An 18,019-nucleotide genomic window follows, 5' to 3' on the forward strand; every position below is an offset into this window, starting at 1 on the left:
TAAGATTTGAACCATTTAAAGGTGATCTGCAATACTATTTGTATATTTCGGGCTTAGAAAGAATCGGCATTGATGAGTGCATTTCAAACCACAGTGAAAGTAAAATGTACACATTACCCTGTAAAACCTTTTTTACATCACATAATAGAGGAAATTTCCAGGTATGTGCAGGGCCACGTTCTGCGATTCAGAATAATGCGACAAAACCTCCGATGATGTGTTGTAGTCCTATTGCACCGTCAATGAGCAGGCTTGTGAATACATCTTTTAAATCCAATAGAAATATTACTTTAGATTTTGAGATGGTTTTGCAGACAATTTTACTCATTAAATTACTCTAACTTTGCATGCAGATCACATTGGAACATGTCTGTGGTGAAACGTCTGCTGCACAACCTGTACTTATTCCCTCGTCCATCACACTACATTAGTCATTCCAGTGACTAGTGAGCAGGAAGGGCCGCATCACAATTCGCAATTCGTGGGAACTCGAATGTAAGTTTGCAACAACATGGCAACTTGGTACTTTCACAACGTTCATGACTTTGTGCTTAATCTGAAATTTGTTTAAAATGTTTAAAACGTCCGTGGATTTATTTTGTTACCAAGATTTAATCACCGGTCTGAGAAACTGGGAGTACACATCCCCTTTAAGAGTAATGTCAGAAGCTCCAAACAGTCTCAAGTTGAGAAAGTAAGATGTCATGGTTAACAGTGTCAAAAGCAGCAGTGAGGTCAAGGTGAATGAGGATAGAAAGAGAGTCAGAAGCCATAAGATCATTAGTGACTTTTAACAGAGCCGTTTCTCTGCTGGGTAGTTGTCTCAAACCAGATACGAAGAGTTCAAAGAGGTTATTTGCAATGACATGGTCTATTAACCGAATTGTAACAGCATGTTCCAATATTTTTGCAAGGGTAGGCCGGATATTGGATTAACATTATTCAGGTTGTCCAGAAATAGATTTTTTTTCACAGGGGTAACTGCAGCTGTTTTAAAGGCCATTGCTAACACACCAGTAGTCAAGGACTCATTTGGTAAGTTGAAGACAACAGTAGAGGAACAGGATTGAAATAAAGCAGAGGGGATGAGTGTCTCACTTCTCTGTGTAGAGGAATTTTCTTGGCCCATGACTGGAGCTGGGTGACGCGCCCACTAACAGACGCGTCCTGCACGTGTAGAATAGGGAGGGTGTGTAACAGGCGTTACACACTTCTGGTATCCTGGTCTGTAACACACACATGGGCCTCCAGGGCCCAGCGAAGAAAAGCAAACTTCTGATAAACCCAGTTTTTACACGTTTCTCTTTTAATAAAACCTCTCACATTTTGCATACAAAGGTGCATCCAGTGCCACAACAAAGCAGAGCCAGTGTGATTGTGGTCTGACCCCAGAGAAAAAAGAGCGCAGCTTTCAGCACAACAGGCCACTCACTTTAGTGACAGAATCAGCAGCGAATCACTATTGACCACTGCACAGAGCCTGGCACAGCCTGTGGTCAAAATATACTCACACACAGCACACTTGCAGGAAAGCTACAAAGCCAAGAGATTAAAATAAAGCGATACAATTGTGTTAGGACTGTGATTGGAATAAGCAAGCAGTTTAGCAATCAGAGCAGGAAGAGGAGCTACGAATGTTTAACAGAACTTAACGGTTTCCAATCTATACAATAAAAACCCTAAAGTTTTAGATCCCAGAATCAAGAAAAAAGTGAGACAAATGCTAACCTGATAGCAACGTTCTGCATCTCAAAATAATTCCCTCAGTAAACACATGGAGCCAGTTCAGACCCCCCAAACCGAGGTACTGTGAGACACAACGTAGCATCACGGTATTCAGAAAATGGGGACACAGGGTGTGGAATTAATAAAAGCATGAGGCAACGTACAGTGATTTGTTTCGCCATCAATTAAAACCTGCAGCTTTCTTTTTTTTTTTGCTGAGCTGACCACAGCCGATCCACACAAATACAGAACACGGGTGAACCCCCAGAGCTTTTGTGGACTCTGTTGAAGAAAACTCAGTCCTCACTCAGGTTGGGAGACTGTCAAACAGAGATCTTTAATTCAATCAGCTGAAGGGGAGCATATCGCAGAGAAAGGGTTTCCCCTAGCACTCAGGAAGACATGCTCCCTGCACTGAAGTGACACTTTCCTTTCTATACATTAAAAGTGGGCAAGACTTTAACATATCAAAGGAACATACGGGGAAAAGGGGCAGTGTCAGAAGTCAAACAAACAGGTCAGGAAGATGCCATTTGGCATCCTGCAATCTGTCTCACTTCTCTCTGGTTGAATGGGTGTGAGGAATCACAGGCTTTAGTTTGCACCTAAGACAGTGGTCTTACGTACAAACAGAAAACCTTTCCCGCGCACAGTCACTGTCTTGACCTTTTCACCCGGTCTTCCACAGCTTCAATGTCCACAATGGGCAGAGCGGTGGCTCTGTGGCTGAGGATCTGCGCCTGTGGCTGGAAGATCCCGGATTTGAACCGGCAGTAGAGGGATCCTACTCTGTTGGGCCCCTGAGCAAGGCCCTTAACCCCAACTGCTCCAGGGGCGCTGTACAATGGCTGATCCTGCGCTCTGACCCCCAGCTTCTCTCTCCCTGTCTGTGTGTCTCCTGGAGAGCAAGCTGGGGTCTGCGAATAGACAAATTCCTAATGCAAGAAATTGTATAGGGCTAATAAAGTGATCTTATCTTATCAATACCCTCGATCGATATTATACTGGCAGAAAACAGTCTCCAGTAAGGGTTGCTTGTCTTCTTCTGTGCAAAGCAATGTCGTTCTCCTACTGACTTTCAGGACGCGCGGGAGAGAAAGCACGCGTCCTGCCCGGAGCGCACCAGTCCTCCGACACCTCTGTTCCCCGCGTCTCTGCCAGGGCTGAAGCCCCACAGCCCCGTGCCACTCTTGAACTCCATGCCCGGGCACGACAGCAAAGGGCTGAGATCTTCCCTACAACAGAGACCACCATCGCTGCTGCCAACACGTCAGATACACCTACACTTCATGTAGCATTGAAGCAGCAGCACTGCTTACAGATTAACACCATCCATCGGGTGAGGTGAACCCGACTTCAGGTAGCAGGAGACGCCAGAATGAGGGCACAGCCTTTTAAAAAGAGCCACCGATGTCCAGATCACATTTCTTTATTGCCACCGGTGGACACAGCGACTTGTAATGTTGTATTCTGAATTCGCTTTTTTTTTTCTGGATCCTTTCATTCCTGCTTTGAGGAACCTATTGCTAATGGGAATCACAGCTGCATCATTAATTTCCCTCAGTCAGACCTCCGCAAACAAAAATAAATCAGTCCAAAACCACCCACACTATCAATGTCATCAATAAGCCGAAGGTCGCTTTGCAGACCTGAGTCACTGACACACCTGGGTTAGACGTCTCACAGTCGAGCAGGCCTGCCACACACACCCTTCAGACAGAACGAGCCGGAGAACATTTCACTTCCAAAACCACAGTTCAGGGTCATCGACGCCTGCTTGTCGCACGTGAGAGTCCCGGTGCTTTTGAGCGATCGGGAGTAAAATCATACCCCGACCCACCGAATGCCAGTCCCATCAGCAGCCCGTCCTCTTCATAATTGACTTGGAAACCCTCACAACAGCTGAGGGTACAAACCTGGCAATACAGCGCACAACAGAGAAACTAAAAAATACAGAAATCAACTTGCCCCCCCAAGAGAATAAAGACACTCTCTCAACAGATAAACTCAACAGTACAGCACACGACAGAAACTCATCTATACAGTGCAGAACACATAAACTCAACAATACAGTGCAGAACAGATAAACTCATCTATACAGTGCAGAACAGATACATTTAACAATACAGTAAACAACAGATAAACTCATCAATACAGCGCACAACAGATGAACTCAGCAATACAGTACACAACAGATGAGCTCATCAGTACATACTTCATGGCTTGTGACCCTGCTGAACAAGCTATCACACCAAAGAGCAGTGCAGCACTTGAGCGAACAACAGCTTGGCCGGGCGAGCACCGCTGTAGCCAGCATGTCTGGAAAACGCAGCCAGTTCTCTAGACACACCGCAAGCTAAAGTGCACAGCCTCAACGCCGGGACCCAGCATCCCCAGACACTAGCGTGTCTTCTCGGTGGGCAGGCGACGTCGACACCCTGCCAGAGAATCCGGCGGTACAGAAATTAAACGGGCAGTTCGAGTAGGGGGCTGCGTCAGCACGCAGAGGCTGCAACGGAACACGTACAGGTTTATTCCCTGCTGAAAAGAGAAGAGAGGAGACGCAACGTTTCGGCTGCGGAGCCTTCTTCGGGTGTGCAAATTAAATTAAACAAAACAGGTAAAGATTCATGTTGTGACTGCTAAATAAATATAAATGAGGTGCTGACATCCTGACTCCAGGCCCAGAGGTCCTCGCCTGAGGTTAGCTGGCAATTACTCCTGAAGCCTATGGAGGCCACAGCCACCGGTCCCTGGAGAATGAATACAGACTGGAATCCATGGGATACACAGGAACAGGAGGGCAGGGCAGGGCGCGGGTGAGCTGGGAGCAGCGACATCAGGCCCGGATCGGGACCGTTCCAGGACGACGCTCCCAGGAGGCCTTCCGAGCAGCACGCCCGCAGGGAACGCGGCGCCCGGGAGACGAGAAGTGCCTCGCTCCGAGCTCAGGGGCTCCACGGGGCAGCTGTAACAGAACAAGGGGGGGATCGAAACTTGTCTAGACCGTAAACTGTGAAGAGCCGCCCTGGGAAAAAAAACTACTGTGGTAACACCAAGGCAGGGCTCGGCACCATCCAGAGACACGGGGGAGTTTCTTCTTCAACACGAACCATCCCCCCTCTCGGTTTTCCGCAGAGAGGGAAGGGGAGGGCTCTCCTTCTGGTTATGTTCGCGTTCCTTCCAAAGGCGCTCCTGTAAACAGACTTTCTTCTGGTGACCTGCGGCCACACAAGGCCGAAGGCCGGCCACAAGGGATCAGAGCCGGAGATCGACGGAAGAGCACCTCACAGGGCGCCGCCGGCCGCAGCGTAGGTCGTCACCGTGACAGAACAAGCCACGGTTTCGGGTCACCTCTCGCTCCGTCACGAAGAGAAACAAAATGGCGGCTGGAAAAACAAAGCCGAAGTGGCCGAGCTTCACCAGCCTGGTGCAGGGAGAGCAGCCGACGCTCACCCAGGTCCGTGTAAACGGGCCCGTCGCTTGGCCGGGCTGAAGCCGAGCCCCTCCCTCTTGCAGTGGGAGGGGTCGACACGGAGGTCAGGCCAGCATCACGGTGTCCCTGATTTCCATTCCCTGCTGCCTGAAAATGACTTCCATCCTCAGGTCTAAGTTTGTGGCTAAAAGCCTCTTCTATGCCGTTTTATACGGCGAGCATCTGGCCCCTGTATCTGAAACACGATCACTCACAAATACATTCAAAGGTCAGTTCGTTCAACTACACTGGCTTCTCGGTAGGGCCTCTTCGACATTCAGTGATCACACCTTGGTCCTAGCAGCTGGTGGTTAAAACGGGGTCACAAAGCCTGAGATCCTGCGTGTCGGGCTGTCACCCCCCAGGCCCCCGCGGGCCCCGGTGACACCGGAGCCCCCCCCCTCTATCTCAGCGTGACCTGCAGCTGCAGGGGGAGCAGCCTGCGCAGCTGCAGCTGCATGCCCAGAGCCTGGCTGTACGAGAGGGCCCGGTCGCAGGACTGGTAGGTCAGCCTGTAGCAGAGGCTGGCGTGGCCCATGTGGGGGTGGCGGAAGCGGTCGACCAGAGCCACGTCCCGCACGGCGTCCCCGGAGACCCGCCGCACCAGCGCGTGGAACGCCAGCTCGTCGAAGCTCTCCGGCTCCACCCAGAAGCTGATGTCGTGCGTGTAGGAGGGAGGGTAGAGGGAGAAGCTGGAGAAGGGCCGGACCTCCTTCCGGGCGAACTGCGCCAGGAAGCGGGGGTCCCCGCTCCACAGCATCCTCCAGTCGGGCAGGGAGAACGCCTGCCACGCCAGCAGGTCCAGGTTGAGAGTGGCCGCACAGACCTGCAGGTCCTGGGACAGCTCTCCTCTTGGCGGGAGCGCCGCTATCCTCCCCACTCTGGGGACGCCCCTGAAATTCACCCACAGCTGCGGCGTGGGGTCGCCCGTATCCTCCTCGAAGGAGACCGCGGGCACCGCGGGGTCTCGGGGGGCAGCCTGCCTGTCGGCGGCGCCCAGGGCCGCCTCCAGGCAGCACCGGAGCAGCTGGCAGGGCCGGGAATCTGCTCGGAAAGCCCCCAGGAGGAGGAGCTCGTGAAAGGCGGGCGGGCTGCTCTTGGAGACGGGGAGCCTCCGAAAGACCAGGCCGCTCACAGCATGGAGCGTGCCGGCCCGGAATTCCCTGTGGCTGCAGACTTCCCGGGCGTGGAGGAGCAGGGAAGGCCGGAGGCCGTACCCCTTGGTCTCGCTGTCCTGGGGGCCATTGGGCGCGGGGTCCCCCTCCTCCCCGGCCACCCGCGCCCTCGTCTCGGTGGGTCTGATCCAGTAGACCCGGGCCGGGCTGACGTCGGGCCCGCAGTCGGAGAGCAGGCCCGGACAGGCGCGGAAGAGTTCCGGGAAGTCGCTCTCGATCCGCTGCACGGGCCAGGGAGAGCACAGCTCCCTGAGGAGCAGCTCCAGGAGGACGCGCACGGGGTGCGAGGAGTTCTGGCCCAAGACATCCCTGGGAGGAAGAGAACCGTTTTGTATCTCATGAGTTCTCTCTCACGCGGCGCCTCGTGACAGAAGAGGAACAGATAAGAGATACGGATGCCCCAGTTGAGTGACGGTATTTATGGAATGGGGAAGTGTGACAATGAAGGATGACGGCTGTAAGGGAAGATCTGTGCCATCTCTTTGCAGAAGCCAGCTCACCTGTGCCCAAAGTAGCACTATTATGATTAACGTGCTATTTACACATAAGGTCTTTTTTTCGCGTTACCATCCAAATCAACACAAATAAGGAAGTGCACAGGACCTTTGCACTTGAGTTGGCCTCAGAGAGCTTAGTGTGGTGACTCCTCGCACTCGTGGAGCAGGACTGCTGGAGAGCCAGCAGGCCAGGAAATAAGCAGAGGCTTGGAAAACAGGTGAAGGGTGATAATAAATAATAATAATAATAATAATTGCTTACACTTATATAGTGCTTTTCTGGACACTCCACTCAAAGCGCTTTACAGGTCATGGGGATCCCCTCCACCCCCACCAGTGTGCAGCCCCACCTGGATGATGCTCCTGTCCTCTCCCCACACACCAGCTCTCAGTGGGGAGGAGAGCAGAGTAATGAAGCCAATTCATAGAGGGGGATTATTAGGAGACCGTGATTGGTAAGGGCCAATGGGAAATTTGGCCAGGACGCTGGGGTTACACCCCTACTCTTTTCGAGAAACACCCTGGGATTTTTAATGACCACAGAGAATCAGGACCTCGGTTTTACGTCTCATCCGAAGGACGGAGCTTTGTGCAGACTGTAGCACTTCCCCTGTTAAATACCCATTAGAGCGATCAATTTAAAAGATTAAAGGAAGACTTGCAGGTCAACAGAACCAGCATGTTGAGTGTCCAATCACTACTGTCCATAAAGGGTTTGACAAGTGATCTAAGGTTTCCTAACCACCTGGAAACCCAACAAAGCCCTGATTCCAATATCACCAACTCTGAATGCAACAGTGTGGTTTTAGGGAAGACAAATGTTACTTTTTCATCCAAATGTTCAGATGCTTTGTGAAGTTTATTTTCTGAAACGCTCTGCCGAGACCCCGCGCAGCGTGGGAGTCGGGGGCCGGCTGTGGCCCAGCCCGTTCCTGACGCCAGTACCTGCCGAAGCTGCGGCTCAGCTCCTCGGGCACCTCAAAGCCAACGCTGCCCCTGCCCAGCCTGGCTTCGGCGTGCACGCTCTCCGGGGGGGCGCAGGGCAGGCTGCGAGTGAAGACGTGGGTCAGGGCCCCCTCCACGTGGAAGGTTTTGTCTTGGCTCCTGAAAAGGAAAGAGACAACGTGGATGAAGAACAGCTTTTTCTCCCACCTCGTGTTTTCGTGTGTTCAAATGAGCTGGTCATACAGAGAGGCTAGCAGACGACGGAGCAAAGACAGCAGCAGGAGCCCGAGTGGATCTACAGACTTCCGCCATCACAAGGCTTGGCCATGGGGATTCGCCAGCTGAGGGCCCCCGGGAGATCGGAGCAGGATGAGGCTGGGCGGCACGCTGGTGGAGCAGAACCCCTCACCTGTAGCCCGTGCTCCTGTAACCGCGGTACTTGGCGCAGTCGAAGGGGCGGATCTCGCTGAGGATGAATCCCGCCTCCGCGGCCATGGCGACGGCCTGCCAGCTGTTGTGCCACTCTCTCATTGGCTGGTCCGCGGGCGTGCCCCCCTGCCCGTTGCACAGAGTCACGTGGACCTCGCCGCTGTCCTTCAGCACCTGGGCACAGCTGGAGAGGACAAGGGTCCCGCTTAAATACACACTGCCGTCGTCCGGTCAGACAGAGCTGCTTCAGGCTGCTCAGTTTGACAGCTGTTTGGAGAACCCACCACTCTTTCAACACCTTACAGCGAATTCAGAATGCAGCAGCTAGAATTGTTACCAGGAGCAGGAAGTACGACCATACAACCCCCATACTTAGCTCTCTTCATTGGCTTCCTGTCAGGTACAGGGTGGACTTCAAAATCCTTCTACTTACTTATAAGGCTATCAGAGGTCGGGCACCTGTCTATCTATTGGAACTTATTCATGTTTACCATCCAAGTCGCCTGCTTAGATCACAGAATGCAGGTCTTCTTCATCTTCCACGCATTAAAAAATAAACAGTTGGCGGTAAAGCCTTCAGTTACAGGGCCCCTAGCTTATGGAACGGTCTCCCACCCCATGTTCGAGATGCCGAGTCAATATCAGTATGCAAATCCAGACTGAAGACCTATTACTTCAGCCTAGCCTACTCACACCTTACATCATAGCCTGCTGCAACCATGGCTGCTGGTGCTGCTGTACATGCCATTGTGTGTCTCTATCTTGGCCCACCAGGTAGATACATCTATTCTGACCAGACTATCCTATTCTCCTCCCCACATGTCCGGATGACGCCCGGGCTGGGCACCATCTGAGTTGGATGTTGCATCACTGCCATGGATCTAAGAGGGACATCGTGGATATACAGTAGCTGTCGTTTAAGAGGATTTTGCTGGTCTACAGAGATCTGCATGGAGTACGGACATACAGAAGACATGATGGATGGATTAATACCCTCATTTCTTTCTTTTTTTTATTGTATAACGTTAGCATGGCCAAAGGGGTTGGGCAGCCAGTTGACCTTGGACCCCTAGTTGACCTTCGACCCCTAGAGTTTTTTTTCCTCCTTACTAAGGAGTTTTTGGTTCCTCTCCTCCGTTGTCTTCTGGTCTTTTCTGTTCTGTATTCAGAACATGTATGGTCACTTGCATTGTTAAGAGCCTTGGGGCAACCTTGTTGTGAAAGGCGCTATATATAAAAAAATTCATTGAATTGAAAGCTAACGCAAAGAAACGCCAATTAGAAAGGAACTGTAACTGGAAGAAACTCCGTGATACGACTCAGTTTTCCCTTCTGGAGGTGGAGTGGTAGGAATGTACGTTCCTGTGGAGCCTGACAGCAAAGGGAACACAAATTACAAACTGCCCGGCCCTGTGGCAGCACCTTTCTGCTCAGCCTCACGCTGCTGGCAAACTACAAAAGGAGGCGTTTCCCCGGTTCCGCCCGCGGGTTCCGGTAGGGCTCACCTGAGGAAGAACTTGGCCAGCAGACTGCGGTTCCTCTTCACGCCCGCCTTCCTGCCGCAGTGGGGGAAGTTGAAGATGATGCGGTCGAAGAGCTGCCGCGCCAGCGCCGGGCACTCCCCCAGCCGGGTAGTGTCCACTCCGAAATGCACCTCCGCCCCTGAGTGCCCACAACAAAACAGCTGACACCCCCCGCCAGTCACCCTGCTGCCCTGCTGCCACCTTGTCCCCCGTGAAGCCCCGTCTTTCCCATCCCTGCACCCCAGTCTGCGCTCGCTGAGCCATGCCTTCCGCCGTTTCTATCGTGCTGCACCAGTCCTCCCACACGCTGGCAATCGACTGTGCTTCCTGGCACCAACACCAGCTGGTGGGCAAAGCAAGCTCAAGCTGGAGTTGTGCAATGCAATCATGCACACCAACCGGTCCAAGATCAGCCATGCGCACAAACGCCAGAGCGGAACAGAGGGGTTTCAGCCAAGCGCAGGGCGAGCTCCATGATCATGGGTTTGAGCCTAGGTCTCACATTACTGGACAGCTGTGACCAAGATTCCCAGAGGAAAGGAATCCATGGACTAGGGTGTGATTAGTCAGCCTAGGCACAGCGACCCCTGCGGATTCTCGGACTCTAGCAGGAAAGAGACGCATTTGCCGTACTCGCCTTTCTACCAATCAGCACCAAACGTCCAGTATGGGTGGATAGGTGGCTTGAGGGGGGGGGGCGGGCAGGGGGGGGCAGAGGAGTCTGGCCACACCCCCTCACTCTCCCCTGTGTGCGGCTGCAGGGTTTACAGCTGGGAGCCAGGAAGTGAAAAACACACAACCTGCGATCCCGAATCAGGTGGGCATACAAAATTCTAAATCTATTTTTTAAGTGATCTTTAAAGTGATTTTTAAAACAATAAAGGCATAAAAAAATAAATGCAGAATAACAATAAAGAATGCTGTTTCAATGCACCAGGGCCTTTATAGCACAAGATCAAATAAATGCAGGATGAAATCTGGCAAAATCAAACAACGATAATTCTGGTATTAATGATAACGCTGCATGTTAATATCGGCCACCAGTGCCAGTACATGCGTCCCTCTGTGCCAGAGTCCAGTTCATCTAGAGATCTAGAGCAGGGATTCCCAACTCCAGTCCAGAGTCCAGCAGGTTTTCTATGTCTCCCGGAGTTATAAACAGCTCTTCGCCCCGGGAGAAGTGTGAAACTGATCCAATTAGGGTTTTACTGGACCAGTTCATCCCTTCTGCACAGCCTCCAGCAGCTAGAGCTACAAGGAGATACAGACACCCTGCTGACCCTGCTGGACTGCAGACCCCAGGGGTCGGAGCTGGGAACAACTGTTCTGGAGCCATGTCAGAAGTGGGCGGAGCGACGTCTGGTCGCACTCGCTGACGTCACTGCGGAGGGGGACAATGCACGTGGCCTGTGTGCGTGTGCGTGTGCGCGTGTGTGGGCCAGTCTGGGGACCCCCTCACCATGGTCTCGGAGGAGCTGGATGTTCTCCTCCGCGCCCTCCTGCTGCAGGACGGCCTCCTCGGGCTGGTAGCAGGTGGCGGTGACCCTGGCGCTGCCCCCGGCGGCCTGGCACAGGGCGGCAGCGAAGGAGAAGTTGCCCTCGCCGACCAGCAGCACGTCCTGGGGGTCCCTCACCGCCGCGGAGCCTGCGGAGACAAGACACGCGCTGAGCTCAGCGAGAGGCAGGACGAGCAGCCGCCTCCTCCTCACACGTTCTCAAACCGAGGCACAGAGGCTCCAGAACAGAACCAAAGAGAATTCCTCCTGAGCACAAGCTCGGTTCCCGGCATGCCTTAAGGATCTGATACCACGACGATTCCTTTTTTATTTGTATTTTATATTTAAATCAAATATACAAGGGCAACACTGGACAGGCCTCAGCTCTGTGTAATACACACACACACAGACACAGAGACACACAGACACACTGCACCTTGTCTTTGTGATGTTGGCCGATAGTGAACATGGCTATTTTTCACAGGGGTGGAGTGGGACACATACTGTATATGAGCACATATTCAGGGTTACGGTGTTAGTACTTAATCGCGCTGTGGAACGTATAAAATAATTCTTGGGTTAAGCTTAGCTTAGTCTGTTGAAAAGGTTCCGATAAGAACAGACTTCGTCAAAACCGCCGTAATCGACTGACTCCTAACGAGGCTGTCGATAAAAGGATCAACTTCAAAGAACAGGACAAAAACCCAAGCCAGGAACAGTCACGGACTATCGTGAGGCTCAGCTGGATAACAACAATTTGAAAGCCTGGGCAGTCTCTGTACGGTAGGGTTAACCCAACAGCTGCGCTGCTGTAAGTACCGAGTTCAGTAAAGGGTGAATTTGCACCAGACATGACCTGCTCCTGTCACCAGGCAATAAGCGTGCCCTCCCGCCCGAGAGCTCAGTATAATAAAACAGCCACACTCACTGGGGTCCATTGAGGGAATGTGACTTTTCAACAGGCCAGTTTTCAACCCTGGAGAAACAGAGCAATATGTTACATCTCTATACTGTACAGACCGAGCCCATCGCTGGTGACACACGCTACAATCTGTCACATTTCTTCTAGAGAAGAACCGAGAATATCAGATACTGCACTTCACATCCCCCCGTTAAAAGTTCAATACATTCATGCTTAACATTAGTTTATATTACATTACCCCTGTGTATTTAAACTAATATCTTAAATGTTAGTAATACGCGCGCCATTTGGTAAATCCAATTGGTAATTTAGAAAATTAAACACTAATCGCTGTGATTATAACTATTGAAAAACGCCGGTACCAAGGCACTTAACAAGTTAATTACCTAAATTAAAATCTCCTCTCTTCCAACACAGTTGAAAGTGAGGCCAAGTAATTAGACAACTCACGCTGAAAGAATAATATAGGTTTATCTTGATATTGATAGGACTGTAGTAGATTCCGCCGTACTGGTTACCGTGAGTTTCCAGCACGCTTTCGAGCAACTCAGCTCGCTGTATCTCCCGAGGGAATTTCCTAACAGCAGAGAAGATACAGATTAAGCACCTTCACCACTGCAAATGAATGAAACGCGACTCCTGAGAAACTCGATTTTAACATACTGTTTCTTTCTTACCGCAGTAGCTCACCATAGCTTACTAAATAAACACTGTTATCAAAGGTACATAAGATCGTCAGTAAAAAAAAAATAATTCGCTATGGGAGCTCCGGTTTACAAATCCCTGAAGGAAACCACACGGTGAACTCATACACGACTAGAGTACAAACAGGACAATGTATTTGCTGTTGATAGATATTTTATTACAAATTCGTTTTGTTTCCAGACGACCGGGCGGTTTTTTTTAGAAGTTGTGCAACAAATAGCGCTTAGAAAATACAGTTTACAAAGTGTTCCGCCCACGCGTGTTTCCACGCCGGACGACTGTGCTGCGGCACACCGGGGGCGGGACAAGGAAATTGACACTCCCTTCCGCCAATGAGATGCGGGAGAACCGGCGAAAGGCGGGACTTTTAATGGGATTACTCGATGCGCGATTGATCACTCTAACCTGCTGCTCGCTGTCATCGATTTCCCAGCTATCAGTCATGCGCCCGAAGTCGACCAAACGCAGGGCGTCGTGACTGACCGCTGCAGTCCATCTCACGAACAGCAGCTTGCCACCAGAGACAGATCGGATTTATTATTGGAATTGATTTATCCAATTAAGGCTGTAATCACTGAAGGGGAAAACAATAATTCCTCACACTTATATAGCGCTTTTCTGGACACTCCACTCAAAGCACTTTAGAGGTAATGGGGATCCCCTCCACCACCACCAGTGTGCAGCCACACCTGGATGATGCTCCAGTCCTCTCCCCACACACCAGCTCTCAGGGGGGAGGAGAGCAGAGTGATGAAGCCAGTTCAGGGATGGGGATTATTAGGAGGCCATGATTGGGAAAGGCCAGGGGGAAATTTGGCCAGGAGACTGGGGTAACACCCCTACTCTTTTTGAGAATCTCCCTGGGATTGACCACAGAGAGTCGGGACCTAGTTTTTATCGTTTAATCAGCGCCTTTTTACAGTATAGTGTCCCCGTCATTATACTGGGGCATTAGGACCAACACAGGCCGCAGGCTGAGCGCCCCCTACTGGCCTCACTAACACCTAACAATGATCCATACTCTTACACTTATCTTGTCCCCTTTTTAATATTAGCCACACCTGTCCATCCGGCTGCATTTTGATGGAATTTCAGATGCCTACACCAGTTCAAGCTGTGTTTAATAAGACCTCTCTTTCTCTCTCGTGCTCTCTGCTGGCCGAGTAAAAACCCACCTGTCTCCTTCTCAAGGGCACTGCTGTGCTCTTTTTAGCACTCTGCTCCAACAACTCTCCCAGACCGTCACTGTGCTGCTACACGCCCCTCTGCTTGTACTGCGGTATAGCACAGCAGCACTGTGCTCAGGCCAGACGCCCCTGTTACCTGCTTTCACAGGAAGGGGTGGGGCCTGCCTCTGCCTCGATCCCTGTACTGTTCCTTGTCTTCTCCTGGCCACAAGGAAGGCCTTGCTTTCACAGGAGAAAACCCAGGCCTGCTGTGCCCTACAGCAGTTTTTAAGACCTCAGACCCGGATCTTGCTAGGATTTCAGCCCGTATCTTGCAGGACCCAAGCGGCTCTTTGAGGCTGGTGCCCAGTTTGCATCACCTGGCCTGCTCACTGGGCCTTCACGTTTCATACTGAACACGGGCCTCCACTCTGCAGGGGCACATGGCGTACCTCTGGTGCGCCAACAAGAGAAGAAACATTTCTTCCCAGACACGACAAAAGACAGCAAAGCCACAACATTCCAGTATATAACACCAATGCAGCACGCAGAAACACATAACGCAAGACCCGTGGGCACACTTAGCCAAAACAAGATTTATTGTGCCTTTGCCAGAGCTCACTACTTAAGGCAAAGGAGCCTGTGAATTCCTGAGCCTCCTCCCCCTGGCCATCCGAGATCTCCAGAGCCTGACGTGCTTCCTGGTTTGGAGACAAGGGCCGAATGTGCAGAGGTAGCCATGGAGGTCAGTGGAGGTGTCTCTGCGGTCCCGAGTACAGAGGAGAGCTTGTTATCCCCGTCTCCCCCAGAGCCCCACTTCCTGTTTTCTGCAGGGTGTTTTGCTCTAAGCTGCGTGTGCAGGGGACTGACCTGGTGCCAAGTTTCCTGCCGCCCAGCTCCTCCTCTCCCCTCCTCTCCCCTCCTGTCCTCACTCTGTAGACGCGGCTGAAGATGGCGAGAGGGTTCCCTCTCCTGCTGCTGGTGCTGGGCTCCCTGTGCCCCGCGCCAGCCTGGGGAGGCCGGCAGATGCCCAAACTGTCCGACAAGAAGATGTGTGCCGACGAGGAGTGCAGTCGTGAGTACTCCCCTCCCGCCGATCAGAGGGCAACAGACTCGTTTATCGAACCGTCACATGCAATCCGTGTACCTGATTGTCTATACCAGAATCAAAGTCTCTCTGATGTCTTTCTGTAGCTTTCTAGTTAACTTGAGCATGAGGAGGAAACACAGAACATGAATCTGAATGATGTGGGATGTGTGTTAGACACACAGGTTGTGATATTATATATTGATTATGTAGTATATTAATTTACACATGAAGTGCAATGTGTATGCGGCAATGATTGGGATCTGTGTGTGTGCAGGGTGCGGTGGACTGAAATCTATCTGCCTGTGGCTGTGCACTGTGGCCCTCAGTTGGAATTAGGAAAGTGGTGTAAGTGCATTAGGAGTGTAGATTCAAGACAGCTGTACCCCCCCGGTCCTTATGGTGTGTCTTTGAGCCTGTCTGTCTGTCTGTGTTTGTCGATTCCAAATCTGTTTGGCAAGTCTGTGGCTCCCAGTGTCTGTCAGTTCCAAGTCTGTGGCTCCCAGTGTTTGTCAGCTCTGACTCTGTGGCTCCTAGTGTCTGTCAGCTCCAAGTCTGTGACTCCCGGTGTCTGTCAGCTCTGACTCTGTGACTCCCAGTGTTTGTGAGCTCTTACTCTGTGACTCCCAGTGCCTTTCAAATCCAAACCTGTGACTCCCAGCATCTGTCAGAATCAAGTCTGTGACTCCCAGTGTCTATCAGCTCCAAGTCTGTGACTCACAATGCTTATCTGCTTCAAGCCTGTGCCTCTCAGTATCTCTCAGTTCTGAGCCCATGAGTCTCTGTCAGCTCCGAGTCTGTGACTCCCGGTGTCTGTCAGCTCTGACTCTGTGACTCCCAGTGTTTGTGAGCTCTTACTCTGTGACTCCCAGTGCCTTTCAAATCCAAACCTGTGACTCCCAGCATCTGTCAGAATCAAGTCTGTGACTCCCAGTGTCTATCAGCTCCAAGTCTGTGACTCACAATGCTTATCTGCTTCAAGCCTGTGCCTCTCAGTATCTCTCGGTTCTGAGCCCATGAGTCTCTGTCAGCTCCGAGTCTGTGACTCTAGGTGACTGTCAGCTTCACATCTGTGACTCACAGTGTCTATCAGCTCCAAGTCTGTGACTCACAATGCTTATCTGCTTCGAGCCTGTGACTCTCAGTATCTCTCAGTTCTGAGTCCATGAGTCTCTGTCAGCTCCGAGTCTGTGACTCCAGGTGACTGTCAGCTTCAAATCTGTGACTCAAAGTGTCAATCAGCTCCATCAGTGTCTGTCAGCTCCGAGTCTGTGACTCCAGGTGACTGTCAGCTTCAAATCTGTGACTCAAAGTGTCAATCAGCTCCATCAGTGTCTGTCAGCTCTGAGTCTGTGACTCTCAGTGTCTGTCACCTCTGAGTCTGGCTCCCAGCACCTATCAACTCCAAGTTTGACCCTTCAGTCTGTGTGCCTGTCTGCAGACCCCATCCTGATCGCCCGAGCTCTGGAAGACTTTTACCCCCAGGACTGCCGCTTCATCCCCATCCGCCAGGGCCAGCTCATCTACGTCTACGCCATGCTGAAGGACCGCGGAAATCTCTTCTGGGCTGGCAGTGTAAGTGCCCCCATCACACAATGACAAACACAGCAGCAGATAGCCACTGTGCCTGTGAGCCGTGACATAGGAGACCTACAAATCTCTCTGATTGTGTTTTGTATTAAAATTGAAAATAAAATAAAATAATTTCGTCATTCTGGGATGTGTTTTAGTGCCTTTAGTTATAGGGAAAATAGTGCTTCGACAGCAGTACGGTTACGTGATCAGAAAGTGCAAAAAAGCTCACATCTCAGAGGTACATACTGTAGGTCAAAAAGAACAGCTGGGTGCAATACCCATTTTGTCCATGGGGTGGCAGCCTTCTCCACGTTTCCCGGCAGGTTCAGGGCGAGTACTACGGAGAGCAGGAGGCCCGCCTGGGCCACTTCCCCAGCAGTGCGGTGGAGGAGACGCACGTTCTGATGCCCGCAAGCGTGGAAGTCAAGACAGACGTGAGCCCACTTGCGCCAGATGCACTGTCCACCACTGCACTCACCCAAGCACACTGCATGACTGACTCTGGCTCTGGGATTCAGCCCGTGGTTAGTTTGGGGGTTCAGACCGGAGGTGGGGTAAGCGCTAGTTCAGCACTTAGGGTCCAGTGAATGAGCATGAACGTCCACTCTGAGGCACACAGCGCCGCGAGCTGTGCTGGCCAGGACCATGAGCGCCACACACTTTGCCGTCTTCTGAGAAGAAGCGTCTCTGAAGAAGCCAGGGACTGTTACTGTTCCCCTCTGACTGTCCTGTTCCTCTTCCCTCTCTAGAAGTGGGACTTCTACTGCCACTGAGGCTGCGGTCCGGCCCAGCCTGTGGTCAATCGAGCGCTGGGGGAGAGGAACGTGCCTGGGCGGTGTCTGTCAAACCTGGAGAGCTCGGCCTTCGTGTGGTGTTGGGGCTGTGGTCAGCACCACTGCTGGGCTCCAGTCTGTGTTTCATTATGTTTTAATTATTCCAGCCCTACAAGAAGTCTTGACCTAAACCTTAAACCTGACGGCAGCCCTGTGCCTCATCCTAAAACTATATTTTAATGTACCCCATTACTTCTGAGTGAGTATACTGTATAGCATTTCATTATTCCGGCTTTAACCCTGTGTAACAAGTGCAAAATCGCCCACAGCATGACAGAAATCATATCTAATATCATACAGTACAATAGGGTATTGTATTATACCGCACTAGTATGCCATGTATTTTAGAATAGAAAAAACAGTATATTTGATACAGTATATCGTGTATTTGATCTTATGTTGGTCAAGCGTGGTGACAGCAGGCCAGTGGATACTATCAAATAAACTCTGATGTTTGCAGTCCCGC

General features: G+C 51.5%; 2 protein-coding genes across 2 annotated transcripts; one reads left to right on the top strand and one right to left on the bottom strand.

Annotated features, from left to right (window-relative positions):
• Positions 1-1,296: 1,296 nt before the first annotated feature.
• Positions 1,297-12,822, bottom strand: fdxacb1 (ferredoxin-fold anticodon binding domain containing 1). Its single transcript, XM_088939769.1, has 7 exons — positions 12,638-12,822; positions 12,194-12,241; positions 11,229-11,414; positions 9,752-9,908; positions 8,227-8,430; positions 7,818-7,976; positions 1,297-6,684 (listed from the first exon to the last, which is right to left on the bottom strand). The coding sequence occupies exons 2-7, from the start codon at positions 12,201-12,203 to the stop codon at positions 5,604-5,606; spliced, it is 1,797 nt and encodes a 598-aa protein (XP_088795895.1). The 5' UTR covers positions 12,204-12,241; positions 12,638-12,822; the 3' UTR covers positions 1,297-5,603.
• Positions 12,823-14,988: 2,166 nt separating this feature from the next.
• mia (MIA SH3 domain containing) lies at positions 14,989-18,019 on the top strand. The gene is made up of 4 exons (XM_088940012.1): positions 14,989-15,133; positions 16,587-16,720; positions 17,044-17,154; positions 17,470-18,019. Exons 1-4 carry the CDS (start codon positions 15,010-15,012, stop codon positions 17,491-17,493), a joined length of 393 nt encoding a protein of 130 aa, XP_088796138.1. The 5' UTR covers positions 14,989-15,009; the 3' UTR covers positions 17,494-18,019.

This window comes from Atractosteus spatula, chromosome 22, assembly GCF_055471065.1.
Source record: "Atractosteus spatula isolate fAtrSpa1 chromosome 22, fAtrSpa1.hap1, whole genome shotgun sequence".
Classification (NCBI taxonomy): domain Eukaryota; kingdom Metazoa; phylum Chordata; class Actinopteri; order Semionotiformes; family Lepisosteidae; genus Atractosteus; species Atractosteus spatula.